Below are 20,907 nucleotides of genomic sequence, written 5' to 3'. Positions count from 1 at the left end.
CATGATATACACAGACACTTAATATATTAGGACCTGAGGACACAGGGATGTAGGTAAGTAGGAGAAATATCACATTATATTTGCATAGAACTTTACAGTTTCTATTATGTATGTTATTTTAATTTCCACAATAACCCTGTAAAATTAGCTATTTTCTAAACCAATCATTCCTGTTCTATCTACATGTAAATGATGAAGTATTTTTAAGCTGAAGTTCAGGGATGCCTGGGTGGCTCAGTCGGGTAAGCAAGCATCTACCTTCAGCGGGGTCCTGGGATTGAGTCCCTCCCTGCTCAGTAGGCAGCCTGCTTCTCCCTCGGCCTGCCACTCCCCCTGCTTGTGTGCATGCTCACTCTCTCGCTCTCTCTCTGACAAATAAAATCTAAAAAATAAATAAAAATAAACTGAAGTTCACGTAAGTCAGGGCAATCACATGTGCAAAAGGAATTTTGATAAGGACTTTCTTAAGCAATATAATATTTGTTAGAATTATGGATATTGTAACGTTCCTGAGAAACTGAGTCTTTATCAATTAAACACCAGAGGCAAAATACAAACGAATTCAAGCCTAAATAACAATTCTCAATCACCTCTTGCTTAAGGTGTTTCTTCAATTTCAGTATTTCAAACCCTGGGCTGAGAAGGCAAGAGGCTGTTTTAACCTATCGAGACAGCCCTAGGATGTGGCTTTACCTTTTGAAAGTACATTCTTCTTCAGAAGATGCTATTGCTATACTGGCTAAATTAATCCTTCAGAATGATGTGAGAATTCCAGTTCACACTACAGTGTTTTACCTTATCGGCCTGACGCATATAGCAGTAGAGAATTCCTCTCATACATTTTATAGCGGAGTGCTCCAGCTCATGGGTCCTTCCCTTGTCATCATCAATGCGCCTGGGTGAGAGAGATAACTCATGAAACAAATTGGAAATGCATTTGAAAAGGAAGCAGAGCTTTCGGTAATTAAGTATTTAACTATCTGACTAATCCCATGTTCTGGCAACGTCTACTAATTCTGTAACAGTGAAACTCCATTTTCCCAGCAGATGTAGAAATGCTGCAATAAAAAAAAAATCCTATGATGAAACTTGTGTTGATTTCTCCTTCTTTTAAGGAAGTAAGCCAATTGCTTCAGAAATAGCATACAATATTTCTACACTAACTTGGTTGAAACTTTAAAGGATATTCTATATTGGAAAAATCTACCAAAAGATTTTTTTAATTTGCTGCTATACAGTAGAGGCAATTTTTAGTATCAATCCCTTTAGGTTATGCAATGGCCACATGGATTCAAGGTAAGATAGATTAAAGTAGGCACATGCCTTCTTTGCTCTACCATGTGTTTAATAATATCAGGGTGGGCATTTAAGTCAAGGATGTCTTCAAATAAACACACATCCAGTATGACACATGATGTATTTGGGCATAGCTTTACACTCCTGGGTCTTGATTTAAAGTCAATCGACCATTGTTTATATTGTTCGCTTTTAAAAAGAAAAAAAACAGCTAAAATCTAACCATTAAGCCAAGTTAAGATGTTCTTCGGTCTTTAAGTTCCTTTTTCACCATGGATGAGAGTTACCCAAAGTAATGAGAGTTACCCACTACTGCAAATGAAAGTAACTTATTCATTGTTTCACTAAATCTTAACAGAAATATCTGGCAATCATCCATACTTGATAAAAAGCATCACCTGTCTCCTTAAAAAGTATACTACAATTACCTCCTCTTCCAACTGCAGACCTCATATACCAGTACTAGAAGGAATAATGATCATTTTAACAAAGCACTGTCAATGTCAGACAAAAGTAGGCTGTCATTAGAACATTATTCCTCCCTCCATATGCAGGTACTACAGTACGACTACCATGATTTTGCTCTATGCTGTATTTTTCTGTCTGATGTGCTACACAAGTGTTTTAACAGAGGCAAATCATGGCATAGGTAACAGTGGACCAGGCACTGACACATGAAGGAAACAGCACACTTTGGGTAGAATGAGCTCAATGAAATCTGTTTCCAATTCCTACTTCATCTAAAAACAAAAACAAAATCAAGTTTTTCCAAAATTGTCTTTAAAATAATTCTCTACCCCTAATTTCAACAAGCATTAACCAAAACAAAAATATTCCAGAATAAATCACCCACTATAAAGAGCTCTTCTATTTTAATGAACTTTTCCTATTTCTCTGTTCTTCTGCAAATAAAATAGAAACCAGAAGAGTAAAAGAATAGTTGCATGTGAGTAAAAACATTTAGGCAACCAGTCTACATGTATCACCTTTCCAGAGATTTAAAATGAATCTGGTGACCCAAAATAATTCCTCTATTTTCTACCACGATCTGGCAATATTCTACTCTCTTTAACAAGCTCTGTGGATGTCAACTCACGTTTTAATATGATCTGAAGAATACTTTCAACTTTAAAAAATGAATAAATGAAAGAACTTTAAATTTCATCTATGAATTTATTGACCACAAGCTATGTGCTACTGTTGATCAGATATTTCTACCATATTAAGTCTTGCTATTATATCTAAACTAGAATTTTATACTTATAAATATAAACCAGTGAAAGAAATCAGACACTTGAATCCTGTCATTAGTGCATTATTTCCCTGCAAGCAAGCTTAAAGAAAAATAAAATCAATATTGGTAGAAATAGTCATGTGACCTGATTGATTACAAAGACTAGCTAGGGCCACCTATTATTCCACTCAACTCCTAAAACAGCTACAAATCTAACACTAGGAGGAAATAGGCTGATTTCCTGCAGGAAGTCTACCACTCTCTCTCCCTTGGTCAGTGCTGCAAATCTTTGATGTTCATTCTTATTTCCATATATATATATATATATATATATATATATATGATCTAGATGGTTTAGATGGTCTACACATACTCTTTCAAGTCAATACTCTTCTAAAAAAAATCACTTTTCTCAAATATAAAAAGAAAATTAAATTCCATATTTGAACCCTAAAGTCATGCTTTTCTCTATATTAGAAAGAAAAAATGAAAGAATACTACATAATACTTTTTAATATAGCATAAAGTATAAATCAAAATTCATTTAACAGATTTTGTGTAATTGAGTAGGTTCAGAAACAGTTTTAAACTGAACCATGTAAACAAAAATAATAAATATTTATAATGATATTAATTATAACTACATAACAATAAAATATAAATGTTTATATTAATTACAATAAATATACAGTTATATATAATGTGATATAGTTATAATTTTAAATACTGGTACATTGGGAACTGCAACATGACATACAAATATTTTACTATTTTTAAATTTTTTTTAATTAATTCATTTTGAGAGAGAGAGAGAGAGAGCAAAAGCATGAGCGGGAGGGGCAGAAGGAGAGGGAGAGAGAATTCAAGGCAAACTCGACACCGAGTGCAGAGCCAGATGCAGGGCCCGATCCCAGGCCCGAACCCTGAGGTCACGACCCAAGCCAAAACCAAGAGTCAGATGCTTAACTGACTGTGCCACCCAGGCGCCCCATAAATGACATTTTAAAAAGTCAAACATATTAGTCAGTTTTTCTTCCCTCCATTAAAATAAAATTATAAAGTGGACCTGTAATATTATATTCAAGAAAACTATTTCAAAGTGTATTTTGCAAAGAAATCACCTCATTGTCTCTAATAAAAAAATACTGACTGTATCTAATTAATTAAATAACACCAAATTACATTCTTCCATGTGTATAAAATATAAATGTGCATAAAATCTTTTTAAGCCCTCAGTACATACACACACAAATGCAAACAGATGTGAGGTTTCATGAGATTGTTAATGAGACTGAAAACCAATGCAATGAGAAAAATCAAGTTACTCAAATTTTTAAAAATTAATAATTTTATATCATGCATTAACAAAAAGAGATAGATATAAGTTTCTGAAGATAAAATATCGACAGCTTAATTTTTTAAGAATTCTCCCTAATGTAATCTATGACTTCATTGCCATTAACAAGTAGAATTAGAAACAAAACGTTTATTAAATTTACATGGAAATTTTCTAAACACATCTTCACACCTTAATATTGCAAAAGTAAAAAGGACTTTAATAATTCTGTGATAAGTACCCTTGGATTTCTCCAAAAGGGAAACAATTCCCTTGCTAGTAATAAAAAAAAAAAATGTAATGCTTTATATACATAAGAAGATAAATTATCCAGGGAGTTAGCACATATACCGTATGCCCACAAAGAAATTCTCTATCAAATGTTTGAAGCTTTCTGGGAAAAGACCTATATATTTATATTTTTAAAAGCAAAATTCCCCAAAAAATTTATTTAGAAAAATTTCAGGTCTACAGAAAAACTAAAAGGATGTTACAATAAATAAACATTTTAATCTTCACCTTGATTCCCCAGTTACTAAAATTAGCTTGCATTTCTATATTTTCTGTACTTTTTGAAAGTAAACTACAAAAATCACCACCATTAAACATTTCAAAAATATGTCTTAAAAACAAGGACATTTGCCTATAGAACAACATTATTATTACATCCAAGGAATTTAATATTGCTACTAAATTATCTAAAATATATGCTATAACAAATCTACCAAATTATACTCAAAATATACCTTTTAGGATTTATTTTTAATGCATTACCCAATCAAGGACTGGATTTGAGTGTCACATTTATTTTTGGTTGACTAATTTAACATTTTATTCCTTCTTTCTTTTTTTAAATGAAGTATAATTAACATAAAGTGTTACATTAGTTTCAGGTGTACAATATGATGATTCAATAACAAATGTGACTCAGTGCTCATCCAGGTAAGTGTACTCTTGATCTCCTTCAGCTATTCCACCTATCTGGCAACCACCAGTTTGTTATCTGCATTTAAAAGTATGGTTTTGTTTGTTTATTTGCCTCTTTTTTTGTTTGTTCATTTGCTGTGTTTCTTAAATTCCATATGAGTAAAATCATATGGAATTTATCTTTCTCTGACTTATTTTGCTTTGTATTATACCCTCTATATCCCTCCATGTTGTTGTAAATAGCTAAATTTCATGCTCCCCGCTGAGCAGGGAACCCAATGAAGGGCTCGACCCCAGGACCCTGGGACCACAGACGCGAGCTGAAGGCAGACTCTCAACTGGCTGAGCCATCCAGGCGCCCCTGTTTGCTAATATTTTCTTTAGGATTCCTGCATCTATGTTCATTAGAGATATTGGCCTACAGTTTTATTCTTTTTAGGGTTTTATCTGGTTTTGGTATTTGGGGTACTGCTTGCTTCATAGAATGAATTTGGAAGCTTTCCTTCATTTTCTATTTTTTTGGAATAGTTTGAGAAGAATAAGTGTTAACTGTAGTTTAAATGTCTAGCAGAATTCACCTTTGACAGCCACCTGGTCCTGGACTTTTATTGTTGGGAGTTTTTTGATTACTGAGTCAATTTCATTGCTAGTAATTGGTCTGTTCAAATTTTCTACTTCTCCCTGCTTCAGTTTTGTTAGGTTTTATGTTTCAAAGAATTTATCCATTTCTTCCAGTTTGTCCAATTTGTTGGCATATAGTTTTTCATAATATTCTCTTATAATCCATTCTATTTCTGTGGTATTGGTTGTTATTTCTTCATTTCTGATTTTGAGTCCTCCCCCCCCCCCTTTTTTAAAGTCTGGCTAAAGATTTACCTACTTTGTTGAGATTTACCAAGAACCACCTCCTGGATTCATTAATCTACTGTTTTTTTCAGTCTCTATCATTTATTTCTACTCTAATCTTTACTATTTCTTCTACTGGCTTTGTTCGTTTTCTAGCTCCTTTAGTTGTAAGAAAAGATTGTTTATTTGAAATTTTTCTTGAGGTAGGCCTGCATTGATATAATCACCCCTCTTAGAAAGGTTTTGCTCTATCCCCCAAATTTGGACCATTGTGTTCTCATTTTTCTAAAAGATTTATTTATTTATTTGAAAGGGAGCATGAACAGGGGGGCAGACGGAGAGTGAGACAGAATTTCAAACTCTACAGTGAGTGCAGAGGACTCGATCTCACGACCCTGACATCACCATCTAAGCCAAAACCAAGAATCAGACGCTTAACTGACTGAGCCACCCAGACACCCCATGTTTTCCTTTTCATTTGTCTGCATGTAATTTTTTATTTTCTTTGTCAGATGACCCATTCATTGTTTAGTAGAATGTTATTTAATCTCCACGTATTTGTGTCCTTTCCAGATTTTGTTTTTGTGATTACTTCCTGGTTTCATACTGTTTTGGTCATAAAAGATGCATAATACTATTTTAGTCTTTTTGAATTTATTGAGACTTCCCTGGTGATATAACATGTGATCTCTCCTGGAGACTATTCCATGAACATTTGAAAAGAATGTGTATTCCACTTATTTTGGATGGGATGTTCTGAATATGTTAAGCCTATCTGATCCAATGTATAATCCAAGGCTGCTGTTTCCTTGTTGATTTTCTGTCCAAATGATCTATCCATTGATGTAACTGGGGTATTAACGTCCCCCACTATTACTGTATTCCTCTCAGTTTCTTCATTTATGTCTATATTATAGTTGCTTTATGTATTTAGGTGCTCCCATGCTGGGTGCATAAGTAGTTAGAATTGTTATACCCTCTTGTTGGATTGTTCCCTTCATCATTATGTTCCCTTTGTCTCTTTGTTTTAAAGTCTATTTTGTCTGATACAAATACTGCTAATCTAGCTTTCTTTTTGCTTCCATTTGCATGATAAATGTTTTTCCATCCCTACAATATCAATTTACATGTGTCTTTAGGTCTTTTGTGAGTCTCTTGTAGGTAGCATATGGATGATGGCCCTGCTTTTTCATCCATTCAGTCACACTATGTCTTTTGATGGCAGCATTTAGTCTATTTACATTTAAAGGAATTTATTGACAGGTATGTACTTATTGCCATTTTGTTACTTGTATTATGCTTGTTTTTATAGTTCTTCTCTGTTCCTTTCTTTTTATCTTCCTCTTTAGTTTTATGCTTCGATTTCTCCCTCTTTATTTTCTGTGTATCTATTACAAGTTTCTGATTTCTGGTCACCATTAGGTTCACATATAACATCTTTTGCATACAATAGTCTATATTAAGTTGATGGTCTCTTACGTCTGAACCCATTCAAAAAGCACCAAATTTTTACTCCCTCCTCCCCATGTTTTATGTATATGATGTCATACATTACATTCTTTTATTTTGTGACTCCACTGACTGATTTTTATAGATATAATTGATTTTACTACTTTTTTCCTTTAACTTCTGTGCTGGTTTAATAAGTGATCAATCTCCTGCATTTACTGTGTTTGCATTTACTTGTGAATTTTTTTCCTTTCATAATTTTCTTACTCTTGCATATGGCCTTTTCTTTCGACTCAAAGAATTCCCTTTAACGACTCTTAGAAGGCTGGTTTAGTGGTGATGAACTTCCTTTAACTTTTTTCTAGTAAACTCTTTCTCTTTCCTTCTATTTTGAATAATAACTTTATTGGGTAGAGTATTTTTGGCTGCAGGTTTTTCCTTTCAGTACTTTGCATATATCATGCCACTCTCTTCTTGCCTGCAAAATTTCTGTTGAAAAATCAGCTGATAGCCTTATGAGGGTTCCCTTATTTGTAACTGTTTTATTTTCTCTTATTGCATTTGAAATTCTTGGTCACTACTTTATGCCATTTTAATTATGTGTCTTGGTGTGGACCTCCTCAGGTTAATTTCATTGGGGGCCCTCTGTGATTCCCAGTTCTGGATGTGTTTCCTTCCCTAGGTTTGGGAAGTTTTTCATTTTATTTCTTCAAATAAAGTTTCTGCCCCTTCTCTCTCTCTTTTCCTTCTAAGGATCCCAATAATGTGACCATTATTACATGTGACCATGTCGCTGAAATTCCTTAACTTATTATCACTTTTTATTATACTTTTTTCTTTTTGCTGTTCAACCAAGTTGCTTTGCTTTATCCTGTCTTTCAGGTTTCTGATCCATTCTTCTGCCCCCTCTAACCTTCTATTGATTCCCTTCAATGTATTTTTATTTCAATTATTGACTTCATTTCTGACTGGTTCTTTTTTACATTTTCTTTTTGTTGAAGGCCTCACTGAAAGCCTCCACTCTTTTCTCAAGTCCAGTGAGTTTCTTTATGACCATTCTTTGAGTTCTTTATCAGACATATTGCTTATTTCCATTTCATTTACCTCTTTTGTTGTGGTTTTGTTCTGTTCTTTCATTTAGGTTATATTTCTCTATCTCATTTTGCCTGTTTGTTTCCATGCATTAGAAAAGTCAGCTACATCTCCTGCTCTTGAAAAGAGTGGCCTTATGAAGAAGCACAATGCCCCCTATTCACTAAAACAAGGTGCTTTATTTAGAGGTGTCTCCTATGTGGGTTGCATGAGACCTACTATTATGACTGAGCTATATTTGCCTTCAGTCCTATCGGTTGCAATGGCCCACTTCGCCTGTTGTGGATGCAGCAAGTAGGGTTTGGCCTCTATGCTGTTCAGGGGCCAGTTTGCAGCTGCATTGGGGTTGTACTGGAAGTGTCGGCTATCAGATGCCTGCCCTCAGCCCACCTGCTAGGTGGTCTCCCTTCTTTGTCCCCTGACAGGTTTTCATTAGTGCTTGGGGCTGGCAGTCAAACCAGATGCCTGGCTCCAGTCTGTTTGCCAACGCTGCAGTCACACTGGCAAGGCACCATCTCTGAGCTGCTAGCTATAAAGTTCAGCTTTGGGACTGTGGACTCACTCGTGTATGTGGTTATCTTCCCCACTCTCCAGGGCAGGAGTCACTATAAAATGGTGTCAGTCCTTGCCTGGAGTACTTGCAGGGTACATTAGGGCAGGAGGTATTTGAGACATGCCTGCTAAATGGAGCTGGTTGGATGGGACAGATCCCCAGGAGAACACAAGGGCAGGACATTTGGTGCTAGCAAGATAAGTGGAGAGTGTTTGTGCTGGTTCTGCAAGTGTCCCATTGCAGCTTTCCAGGCTGTGTATGGGGAAAGAAATGACACCCACCATTTGTTCTTGGAGAAGTCTCCTAAAGATCTCTGTCCCTCCAGCACCTATTCTGACATTAACAAATAAATTTCCTTTATGAACACCCCAAATGCTTTTCAAACTGCTCCTTCTATGCTGTATCTCAACCATGTTACTTATGCTGGCTCTTTAAAGGCAGGAACTTGGTTTCTTATCACCCACCAGCTCTTTCAGAGAACAACCTACTAATTTTTAAAGTAAGAACTAAACCCTGCTGATTGTAAAAACTGAAATTAAGCCCCACAGGTTTTCAAAGCCCAATGTTATAGGGATTCATCTTTGCAGTGTGGGTACCCTGTGCCTGGGGTGCCTGGTATGGAGTCTGATCCTCTCACTTCTCTGTGCTCATGGTGTCCCTCTCCTTTGTGGTTAGTCTCATAGGGGGTTTGACTCCCAACCATGTCTCTGCACATCCCACTCTTTATGATGTGGCCTCCTCTCTACAATTAACTGTGTAAAGTCTGTTCTGTCGGTCATCAGGTCATTTTCGGAGTTAATTGCTCTGATGAGGCTGTTATCTTGGAGTGTCTGTGACAAAGTGACCTCAGGATCCTTCTACTCTGCCATCCTCCTGATTGTCATATCTCTTTAGTCTTTCTTACTCTAGTTATATTCATACTTATTTTCCAATTCTCTCTGATAGCTACATTTTTTAAAAGCCCAGGCAAGCTGTCTTATAAGTAGCCACAATTTGGCTTTGTCTGATTGTTTATTCACAGGTAGATCTGTTTTATCATTTTGGTAAGAAGTCAAGATGCATGATATGCACTTAAACACTGTGTCACAATGAAGCACCTACAGTTCCATTACTAGCATGACCACTTAGTTAAAATACTACTGGTGCTCTCTACAGTCTTAAGACTAGTAGTAGCTTGACACTCAATAAAGCTATACTGTGCTCGCAGAGAATATGTAAAGAAATGCTTATAGATAAGCAAACAAGTGTCTTAAAGGTGATTATTTCATATTTGTCAGTATTTGATTACCTTTTTCAAATGCAACGCATCAATAATTTAAGAAAGAGGAATCATGTTCAAGTGAAACATACAATTTTTAAATCAGAAGTATATGTATATGTCATGGTAGGAGGCAAGATGGCAGAGGAGTAGAGGACCCCATTTCAACGAGTCCCCTGAATTTAGCTGGATATCTACCAAACCATTCTGAACACCCACGAAATCAGCCTGAGGTATAAGAATATATATCTGGATCTCTACAAGCAGAAAAGCACTTCCTGTCCCAAGGCACGAAGGACGGAGTCGTGAATCTGCAGGGAGATAAACAGAAGGGGGAGGGAGCCTCCATAAGCTGGCTCCTGGAAAGTGATATACCATGGGAGCGCAAGTGTCCTGTGCCGGGAACTAGGCAAAAACTCCCAGAGTGGTAGTGGCCGGGAAAGGGCTTTAGAGCAGCACCCAGATAGGATCCAGGACCTGCAGGTGTGCATGCGAGCCCACAGCCGCTAGCGGTCTTAGAAGTACAAAAGGCGGGGACACACATGGGCCCCTGGGACGACCTCTGAGAGAGGCACTGTGGGCAGGCACCATGGGAGGCTGCGGTTTTTAGCCACACATACAGAAACAGAAACTGTCCTGGAGGGTTTAATGAAGAGAGCAGACCGCTACTTCTTAGCTCTGGGCCAGAGGTTTGGGTGTGGCCATTTTTGCTCGGACCCTCAGAAGAGGCACTGAAAGCTGCCAGAGAACAAAAGCACAAAAGGCCAGTTTCCACTGAGCCCAGCCACCTGTCAGGGTGCAGGGCAACTCCACCCAAGCAAGGTTGCCTGAGAAATAGCGCGGCAGGCCCCTACCCCAGAAGACAGGCTAGAAGGACAAGAGGATGACAACCCTAGGGTCCCCATAAAACTAAAATCCCAACACCAGGGGAAAATAGTATATTGAGCGGCAGGCATTGCCTCACGACTTATTTTTCAGACACAAATCTCTTTTTCTTCTTTCTCTTATGCTCCTTCTGTTTTTTCTTTTTACCTTTTTCTCATTTCAACCAGATGTTTAATATATCAACTATATTATATATACATATAACGATATACTATATTTCATAGTAGTTTTTTAACTTGTACATTTTCACACCTATATTTTTTTTTATAGATATATGCTTCACTATAGTCCTTTTTTCCCTATTCAATATTACCTTTATATATATACATGTATTACTTGCCCTGTAATTTTGGGAAGTAGTGTCCTCTAACAGACCAAAATACACCCAGAAACAAATGAAACACCCTACTTTGTCCACACTGAGAGATTATAGCCCACCTCACTCACCCCCCCTTTTTTTTAAAGATTTTATTTACTTATTTGACAGAGAGAGAGACAGCCAGCGAGAGAGGGATCATAAGCAGGGGGGGTGGGAGAGGAAGAAGCAGGCTCCTAGCGGAGGAGCCTTATGTGGGGCTCGATCCCAGAACACTGGGATCACACCCTGAGCTGAAGACAGATGCTTAACAACTGAGCCACCCAGGCGCCCCTCACCCCCCATTTTATTAAATTTTTAATTTTTAAAAAAATTTCTTAAATATATAAATTTTATTCTTGTGCTTCACTTTGGCTTTGCTTTTCCGGTGGTGGTTTCCAACCACTCTGGGTTTTCCCAGGGTGCATCTTGCTTGGGTCGTGCTTGATATTTTGGACTCTGAACATTCCCTCAACCATCCCTCAACAGAATGACTACAAGGAGGAACTCCCAACAAGGAAAATAACCAGAGACAATGTCCTCTGCCACAGGTCTAATGGACAGGGATATAAAAAAGATGTCAGAGATAGAATTAAGGGTAGCAATTATGAAGTCAATAGCTAGGCTTGAAAAAGTATTAGTGACAATATAGGCTCTCTAAGAGCAGAAATGAGATCCAATCAGGCTGAACTTAAAAATGCTATGAATGAGATGCAGTCTAAACTGGATAATCTAACAGCGACAGTAAATGAGGCAGAAGAATGAATTAGTGATCTACGAGATAAGCTGACAGAAAGGAAGGAAGCCGAGGAGGATAGGGATAAGCAGCTAGAAGCCCATGAGAAAAGACTTAGAGAGATCAATGATGCCATGAAACATTGCAATGTCAGAATAATTGGGATCCCTGAGGGGAAGGAGAGACAGAGAGGACTAGAAGAAATATTTGAACAAATCATGGCTCAGAACTTCCCTAATCTGGGGAAGGAAACAGTCCGACAGGCAGAAAGGATACCTCCCAAGATGAATAAAAATAGACCAATACCCTGGCATATAACAGTGAAACCTGCAAATCTTAGAGCCAAGGAAACTATCCTGAGAGCAGCTAGGGGGAAGAGATTTCTTAACTACGGAGGGAGAAATATAAGAATAACATCGGACCAGTCCACAGAGACCTGGCAAGCCAGAAAGGTCTGGCAAGACATATTCAGGGTACTAAATGACAAGAACATGCAGCCAAGAATACTTTATCCAGCAGAGCTGTCATTCAGAATGGATGGAAACACAAAGAGCTTCCAGGATTGGCAGAAACTGAAAGAATATGTGACTGCCAGGACAGACATGCAAGAAATATTAAGGGGGATTCTATAAAAGAAGAAAGACCCCAAGAGTAATACAGACCAGAAATTTACAGAGACAATCTATAGAAACAGGGACTTTACAAACAATACGATGGCACTAAATTAATGCCTTTCAATAGTTACTCTCAATGTGAATGGCCTAAGTGCTCCCATGAACGTCACAGGGGTGCAGATTGGACACAAAGACAGGACCCACCCATATGCTGTCTACAAGAGACTCATTTTGAACCTAAAGACACCTCCAGATTGAAAGTGAGGGGATGGAGATCCATTTCTCATGCCAACAGACCTCAAAAGAAAGCTGGGATAGCAATTCTCATATCAGACAAATTAGAGTTTAAACCAAAGACTGTCGTAAGAGATGAACAGGGACACTATACCATACTTAAGGGTCTATCCAACAAGATCTAACAATTGTAAATATGTATGCCCCCAACATGGAAGCAGCCAACTACATAAGAAAACTATTAACCAAAATAAAGAGTCATATTGATAATAATACATTAATAGTAGGAGACCTTAACACTCCACTCTCAGCAGTGGACAGATCATCTAAGCAGAAGATCAACAAAGAAACAAGAGCTTTGAATGACACACTGGACCAGATGGACTTTGTAGATATATACAGAACATTCTATCCTAAAACAAGAAAATACTCGTTCTACTCAAGGGCACATAGAACCTTCTCCAGAATAGACCATGTACTGGGTCACAAATCAGGTCTAAAATTATACCAAAAGATTGAGATTATTCCCTGCATTTTATCAGACAACAATGCTTTGAAGCTGGAACTCAATCACAAGAAATAATTTGGAAGCAATTCAAACACTTGGAAGTTAAGGAGCATCCTGCTAAAGAATGAATGGGTCAACCAAGAAATTAAAGAGGAACTTAAACACTACATGGAAACTAATAAGAATGAAAACACATCAGTCCAAAACTTATGGGATACACAAAGGCAGTCCTCAAGGGGATATACATAGCCATCCAAGCCTCTCTCAAAAAAGTAGAAAAATCCCAAATGTACAAGCTAACCTTATACCTAAAGGAGCTGGAGAAATATCAGCAAATAAAACCTAAACCAAGGAGAAGAGAAATAATAAAGATTAGAGCAGAGATCAATGAAATAGAAACCAGGAAAAAAAAGTAGAACAGATCAACAAAACTAGAAGCTAGTTCTTTCAAAGAATTAATAAGATTGATGAACCTCTGGCCAGACTTATCCAAAAGAAAAGGGAAAGGACCCAAATCAATAAAAACATGAATGAAAGGGAAGAGATCACGACTAACACCAAGGAAATAGAAACAATTATTAGAAATTACTACCAGCAACTGTATGCCAACAAATTAAGCAACCTGGAAGAAATGGATACCTTCCTGGAATCTTATAAACTACCAAGACTGAAACAGGAAGAAACAGACAATCTGAACAGACCAATAACCAGGAAAGGACAGGGAAGACAACTCTCACCACTGTTGTTCAACATAGTACTAGAAGTCCTACCCTCAGCAATCAGACAAAAATAAATAAATAAAAGCCATTCAAATTGGCAAAGAAGAAGTCAAACTGTCACTCTTCACAGATGACATGATAATTTATGTGGAAAACCCAAAAGACTCCACCTCCAAATTACTAGAACTCATACAGCAATTCACCAATGTGAAAGGATACAAAATCAATGCACAGAAATCAGTTACATTTCTATACAATAACAATGTAACTTTATAAAAGAAATTAAGGAGAAAATCCTGTTTACAATTGCACCAAAAAACATAAGATACCTGGGAATAAACCTAACCAAAGAGGTGAAAGATCTGTGCACTAGACACTACAGAACACTTATGAAAGAAATTGAGGAAGACACAAAGAGATGGAAAAACATTCCATGCTCATGGATTGGAAGAATAAATGTGAAAATGTCTATGCTGCCCAGAGTAATTTACACATCCAGTGGAATCCCTATCAAAATACCATTGACATTTTTCACAGAGGTGGAATAAACAATCCTAAAATTTTTATGGAACCAGAAGAGACCCCAAATCACCAGGGGAATGTTGAAGAGGAAAACCAAAGGTGAGGGCATCATGATGCCTGACTTTAAGCTATATTACAAAGCTGTGATCATCAAGCTACCATGGTACTGGCACAAAAACAGACACATAGATCAGTGGAACAGAATAGAGAGCCCTCAACTCTATGGCCAACTAATCTTTGACAAAACAGGAAAAAATATCCAATGGATAAAAGGCAGTCTCTTCAATAAATGGTGCTGGGAAAATTGGACAGCTACATATAAAAGAATGAAACTGGACCATTCTCTTACACCATATACAAAGATAAACTCAAAATGGATGAAAGACCTCAATGTGAGACAGGAATCCATCAAAATCGTAAAGGAGAACATAGGCAGTAACCTCTTTGACACTGGCCACACAACTTCTTTCAAGACACATCTCCAAAGGCAAGGGAAACAAAAGCAAAAATGAACTTTTGGGACTTCATCAAGATAAAAAGCTTCTGTACAGCCAAGGAAATAGTTAACAAAACTAAGAGGAAACCCACAGAATGGGAGAAGGTATTCGCAAATGACCTAATAGATAAAAGGCTGGTATTCAAGATCTATAAAGAACTTCTCAAACTCAACATCCAAAAAACAAATAATCCAGTCAAAAAATGGGCAGAAGCCATGAACAGACACTTCTCCAAAGAAGAAATACAAATGGCTAACAGACACATTAAAAAATGTTCAACATCACTAGCCATCAGGGAAATTCAAACCAAAACCACAATGAGATACCACTTTACACCAGTTAGAATGGCAAAAATTAACAAGGCAGGAAACAACAAATGTTGGTGAGGATGTGGAGAAAGGGGAACCTTCTTACACTGTCAGTGGGAATGCAAGATGTTACAGCCACTTTGGAGAACAGTATAGAGGTTCCTCAAAAAGATAAAAATAGAGCTGCCGTACGATCCAGCAATTACTCTACTGGGTATTTACTCCAAAGATACAGATATAGTGAAAAAAAGGGGCACATGCACCCCAATGTTCATAGCCTCAGTGTCCACAATAGCCAAACTGTGTACAGAGCTGAGATGCCCTTCAACAGATGACTGGATTAAGAAGATGTGGTCCATATATACAATGGAATATTACTCAGCCATCAGAAAGAATGAATATCTACCATATGCATCGACATGGATGGAACTGGAGGGAATATGCTAAGTGAAATAAGTCAAGCAGAGAAAGACTATTATCATATGGTTTCACTCACATGTGGAACATAAGGAATAGCATGGAGGACCATAGGGGAAGGGAGGGAAACCTGAATGGTAAGAAATCAGAGAGGGAGACAAAACATGAGAGACTATGCACCCCAGGAAACAAACTGGGTTTCAGAAGGGAGGGGGGTGGGGGATGGTGTAGCCAGGTGATGGGTAATTAAGGAGGGCACATGTTGTGATGAATAGTATGTGTTATATGCAACTAATGAATCACTGAACACTACATCAAAAACTAATGATGTAGTATATGTTGGCTAACTGAACATGACAAAAAAAAGTATATGTTTATGTCTCACTTTCAGAAAATTAATATTCAGAAACCTAATCTTAATAACAGTTACAATGTATTATTGCAGACTATGAGTCAGGACACACATTGGATGTTTTTCATGTCTAACAAAATAAAGAATATATTTTATATTGTAATGGGATTTTTTTTTTTTTTTACTTTATAAAGTAATTATTTGACTTACACCCTGATTTAACAAGTGATACCTCAATGAAATTATAGGGGGTAAAACACTAAACTGGGGTGGGGTGTGATGGGCCCTTGCCCTGCTCTCTCATTAACTAGTTGTGTAACTTTGGATAAATCTGTTAACTACCTGGGTCCCAGTTTTTATCATCTGCAAAATTCGATCAGCCATCAAGTCCTTCAGATTGAAAGGAGAATGGGGAGACCATTCTGCCAAAGATGAATGATGATTTAAATACCTAGAGATGAAAAAGACTTTGGTGACAAAGGAATGAAATGTTAGAACTAGTCTTGCGTAAACCCTTAGGAAAACTTAAATATTTAGAGGCCTAAAAAGAGATGTGAGCAGTCACAGATTACACAGTGAATCAGCAGCAGAGCCAAAAGATAGCTGCCCAATTTGTCTTGGGCCAAAAAAACCCTCTTCCCCAGACTTAAAGTTACTAGAAGAGCACACACCAGCTTACCTGTATGCAAGAGCCAAAGCCCAGGCCCCAGCAGCGCAGTACAGACTGTCATGGATTTTTGCCTTCTGATTATCACCGCATGTTTTAGTGGGAAAGAGACCTGTGGTTGGACTTTGATACAGCAGCAATGTTGACTTGACTGGAATGGAACACAAGAAAAAGAATGAATTGTACAGCCATCCATCTTCCTTGGGCTGAAGATCTTAATCTTTAGTTTCCTCATTCTACTTCTGACAATTCTGTTGTTCCTAAATTTACCTATAATATGCCACTTTTTAAAAGCATGCAGAAACTGCTTCATGAAGGTCACTCCAGCTTTAGTGGGACTCCACCCTGAAGGAAGGGTATTTCTACTTTTGAGAAAAGGACTCAACTAACTAGCAGTTAAAAACCTTTCAGCATATTCCACCTAATGTCTATAAGTGTTGCAAGGCAACATCAGGCACAGAAAAAAAAAAAAAAAAAAGACCAATAAAAAAGAAGCATATTTTCAACAACTTCAATAGGGAAACAAAGCAAATGTACGACAAAGCGTGGCATTAGTCGTTAAATCCAAAGCCAACTCAACTGCTAAATAAACCCGAATCTTGCTTTCCACTGATGACTAACTTGTGTCTGGTCTTCAGAGGAACGTTTTCATTTTACTCATCATGTTATATTATTCGGGCTAGAGATATGTTTAGCGTTTCAAAATCAAATCCTATCCTTATATGATATGAAAACAAGTAAATAATATTCGGAGAACATTTTACTTAAATAAAAGAAGTCTGAAATTAATGCTTTATTACCTTTTATAAAAGAGTCTTAAAATATAAAAATACACCCACCAAAACTACATTTCCTAAATGCTTTTTTATTCCTAACTATAAATATTTTCCCGTAAAATACATTAAATTACTCTAACCTAGATTGACATATGTCACCTTCTTTTAGAATAGTTTTTTAGTGACCTAAAGCACTCTGCTCCTTCAAAGAGATTAAAGAATTAAATTTCTTTTTCTCTTTCTCAGACAAAACTGATATTATCATTACCTTTTTTTTTTTTTTTTTCAGAATACCAGAGTATTTAGTATTTTTCCCCATGTAAAGAATCGGTCCTTATAGTCTGAAGTAAACAACTGACATTTCTTTAAAAACTTACTTAAATTTCTTTATCTGGTTATGACTACAATGATAATAAAAGAGCCACATAAGAAAATATTCCAGAATTGTGACCAAAGTAAGATGTATTAAGGTTTTACATGAGGTTAACACAAACAACAAAAAAATCCTTATCTCAGGGGAAATAAATAAGTTAAATTTAATATTATTTGCCACACAAGGCCATATACATGGCACAAGAAGCAAACTGGCAAAAATTAATAGGCTTTTCTAACTTACAATCTGAAGAACAAAGAGGAGTCCTGTGTATACATATCTCAAAGTCGATTACTCACATTAAAAAATAAAATCTGCCAGGCTGCTCTTGGCAAAACAAACAATAACAAATAAAATAGGGGCCTGTTATTAGTAACAGTAACCTGAGATTATCTTTTGTATCTCAATGAATTAGAAATAGATATAAAAGGCTTAGGAATACTTGGGAACCGTGTATAGGTAAATGAGTAAGGAATACTTCTACAATATCATTACGCAACTAGTAATCAAGAAATGCCTCTAGTTCTCAAATCTGGTAATGTTTAGGAGGGCTAAAAGGACACAGAGGACATTGGTGATGGTTTCAAAATTATTCAAGGGACAGACGACTTGCTGGAATTCTTTTATAGTCCCAGTATCAATATGCAATTGGAGTATATAGCTGCTTCAGCAATGAAACTACCCCAACATCCAAATGAAAGAATATCATCGTGCACATAATATATGCAATATAGGAGAGTAAATACTAATGATACTACCTAAGGACATGTTTTCCTCAAGTTTTGCTTACCAATTCTGTAATAATGATCCAATTTATCCCACAGAGTTTCATTATCAGGTCTCGGAAGATTAATGCTTTTAAGAGGTTCATAAACTGAGCCTAAAAGAAAAATGAAAACCCATCAAATTCAATCATTTTCATTGAGATAAACAAAGAAAACTTCTAAATAAATGAAAAAGCACTAGTTAGCAATCTAATTTTCATTTTTATATGTGAACTACCACACTGTATTACTGGTCAAATTTTTGGTGGGGGAAGGAGAGAGAAGAAATCGCCCTTGTAACAAGTATAGAAGGGTTTTAAATGTTAGGAAACCCCACCCTCACCCCTGGCAGTTAATCTAACTGACTCATATGTACACAATGGTCCCAACAACTCAAATACCAATAATACTTATGTGCTAGTCACAAGTGCAGTAATTTCAGTTCCCTTTGAAAAATATCTACTTAAATGTCCTGAAATCCAAACCTTATTCTTCACGCTCATGATCAGGCAATTTTCTGTCAAATGATCATATCCCAAAAACCTCAAGGAAAAAGATAATGCTCACATGTCCCAAAGTCATCCACTCCATGAATATTCAGATAGTTTTCATACTGAAATTCTGAAGCCTCCGCTTTCTCTTAGGTAGATAAAACTCATGCCTTATTATCTGGACTAAAGCAGAAACCATTTCAACTTCTCAGCCATGAAAACTACTCCAAGGTATTAGCAGAGCCTACTGCTCAAAAGCTACAGAATACACAATAATTATGATAATTTGCCACAAAATGGATACAGAAAATTGTTCACTTGACTAGTGTACATTCTCAACTACTGACTGAAAGGAAGACATCTGAACCTTCAGCCATCAGACTAAGTACTGTCTCTCATTCTTGTTAAAAGCACTCAGAAATTATAAACATCCCAAGGTCACAACTAATCCACCTCTGGATTCAGGTAATATACGTCATATAGCCTAACAAAATAGCACAGGAGTGGCCCTAAATTTACCTGCGGTTGGAAGGGGAATGTGTTGGCATGCATTAAGAATCTTTTTCTAAAAAAAATTAAAGCATTTATGTTCATAAAAGTGCTATGTCCGGTATGCTAGTATAAAGCCAAGGTATTTGGAATCCCTTTATGTTTAGGGAGATAATAAACATTATGAAGGAAGAAAAGAAAGATCTATACATTAAGGCAATAATATCATTATCTTCTGTTGGAAAGAGAGATGACTTACACATCAAAACAGGAATATGAAATGACCTGAGTGAAGAGATTTTTCTCAAAAAGACAATGACATCAACCAGAATGGCCCCACAGGGAAGAGTGGGGAGACCTACCAACCTAGACAGGAAAGCATCAGGAACTCCTGCACAAGAGGCAAGGACCCGGCCGTGCCCTCTGCCTCCCTGCATTCAATAGCTCTGGGTAGATATAAGTGTATGGGCAGCCTAGCAGTTTGGAAAAAGTGATGTGGCCACTGCTCACAAGTCAGGTGCTATGCTCTGTGAGTCTACAACCTCTCCGTGAAGCTCATTCAATAATTAATAAAATAAAATCAGGTGCAAATCATCACAAGTTTTAAATTGTGAATACATATATACAAAGATTAAAGGAGACACATTTGCTGGGGTGGAAGGACTGTGGATGAATGATATTTCTATTTTTATTTATTAGAATAGCTAATATTTTGCTTTATATAAGAAAAAAATCACCAGAAGTTACATACGCTTTCATCACATATAGGTAAAGCAATACATGTACACATGTATAAAACTTGAAGTACAATATGCAAAACTGAAATCCACTTTCATATCTACCATAATAATTGTAGGTGAGTTTATTTTGAAAGATTGTTCTAATGTCACTGTATCATGGTTTTTAGGGTAAAAAATATTTATTTTTAAAAGTGCTATTACATCTAAGGTGTTCCTCAACTCCCAAAAAGACTAAAATGATTCTGTTACCTAATGTTTCTCAATGAAATCACCAATGGAGTTTCATAAAAGCTACAATAAATAAACAAAAGGAAAACAATACTTTTCAGGAATATAAATACCTATGCAGTAAGAGCTAAAAGAGAAGATGTTCAAAGCATAGCAAAAAAGTATAAAAGTAACATCACCTAACTCACCAAGAATCAATATTTTCTTGTACTTTCTTATATCTTCAAAGAAAGCCCATGGT

At 36.7% G+C, this 20,907-nt stretch overlaps 1 protein-coding gene across 2 annotated transcripts in view; it reads right to left on the bottom strand.

Moving 5' to 3' along the window:
• Nucleotides 1-20,907, bottom strand: part of PHKB (phosphorylase kinase regulatory subunit beta) — a 212,907-nt gene that overhangs the window by 163,229 nt on the left and 28,771 nt on the right. For both annotated transcript variants that reach the window (XM_008702663.2, XM_008702662.2), the window contains 3 exons: nucleotides 18,745-18,834; nucleotides 16,818-16,956; nucleotides 796-895 (listed from right to left, as the gene is read on the bottom strand). In XM_008702663.2, the coding sequence (XP_008700885.1) occupies nucleotides 796-895; nucleotides 16,818-16,956; nucleotides 18,745-18,834 (329 nt within the window). The remainder of the gene's footprint in view (nucleotides 1-795; nucleotides 896-16,817; nucleotides 16,957-18,744; nucleotides 18,835-20,907) is intronic.

Source organism: Ursus maritimus, unplaced genomic scaffold (assembly GCF_017311325.1).
Source record: "Ursus maritimus isolate PB19 unplaced genomic scaffold, ASM1731132v1 scaffold_19, whole genome shotgun sequence".
NCBI lineage: Eukaryota > Metazoa > Chordata > Mammalia > Carnivora > Ursidae > Ursus > Ursus maritimus.
Note: the sequence above shows the minus strand (reverse complement) of the source record. Positions and strands in the feature narration are given on the sequence as shown.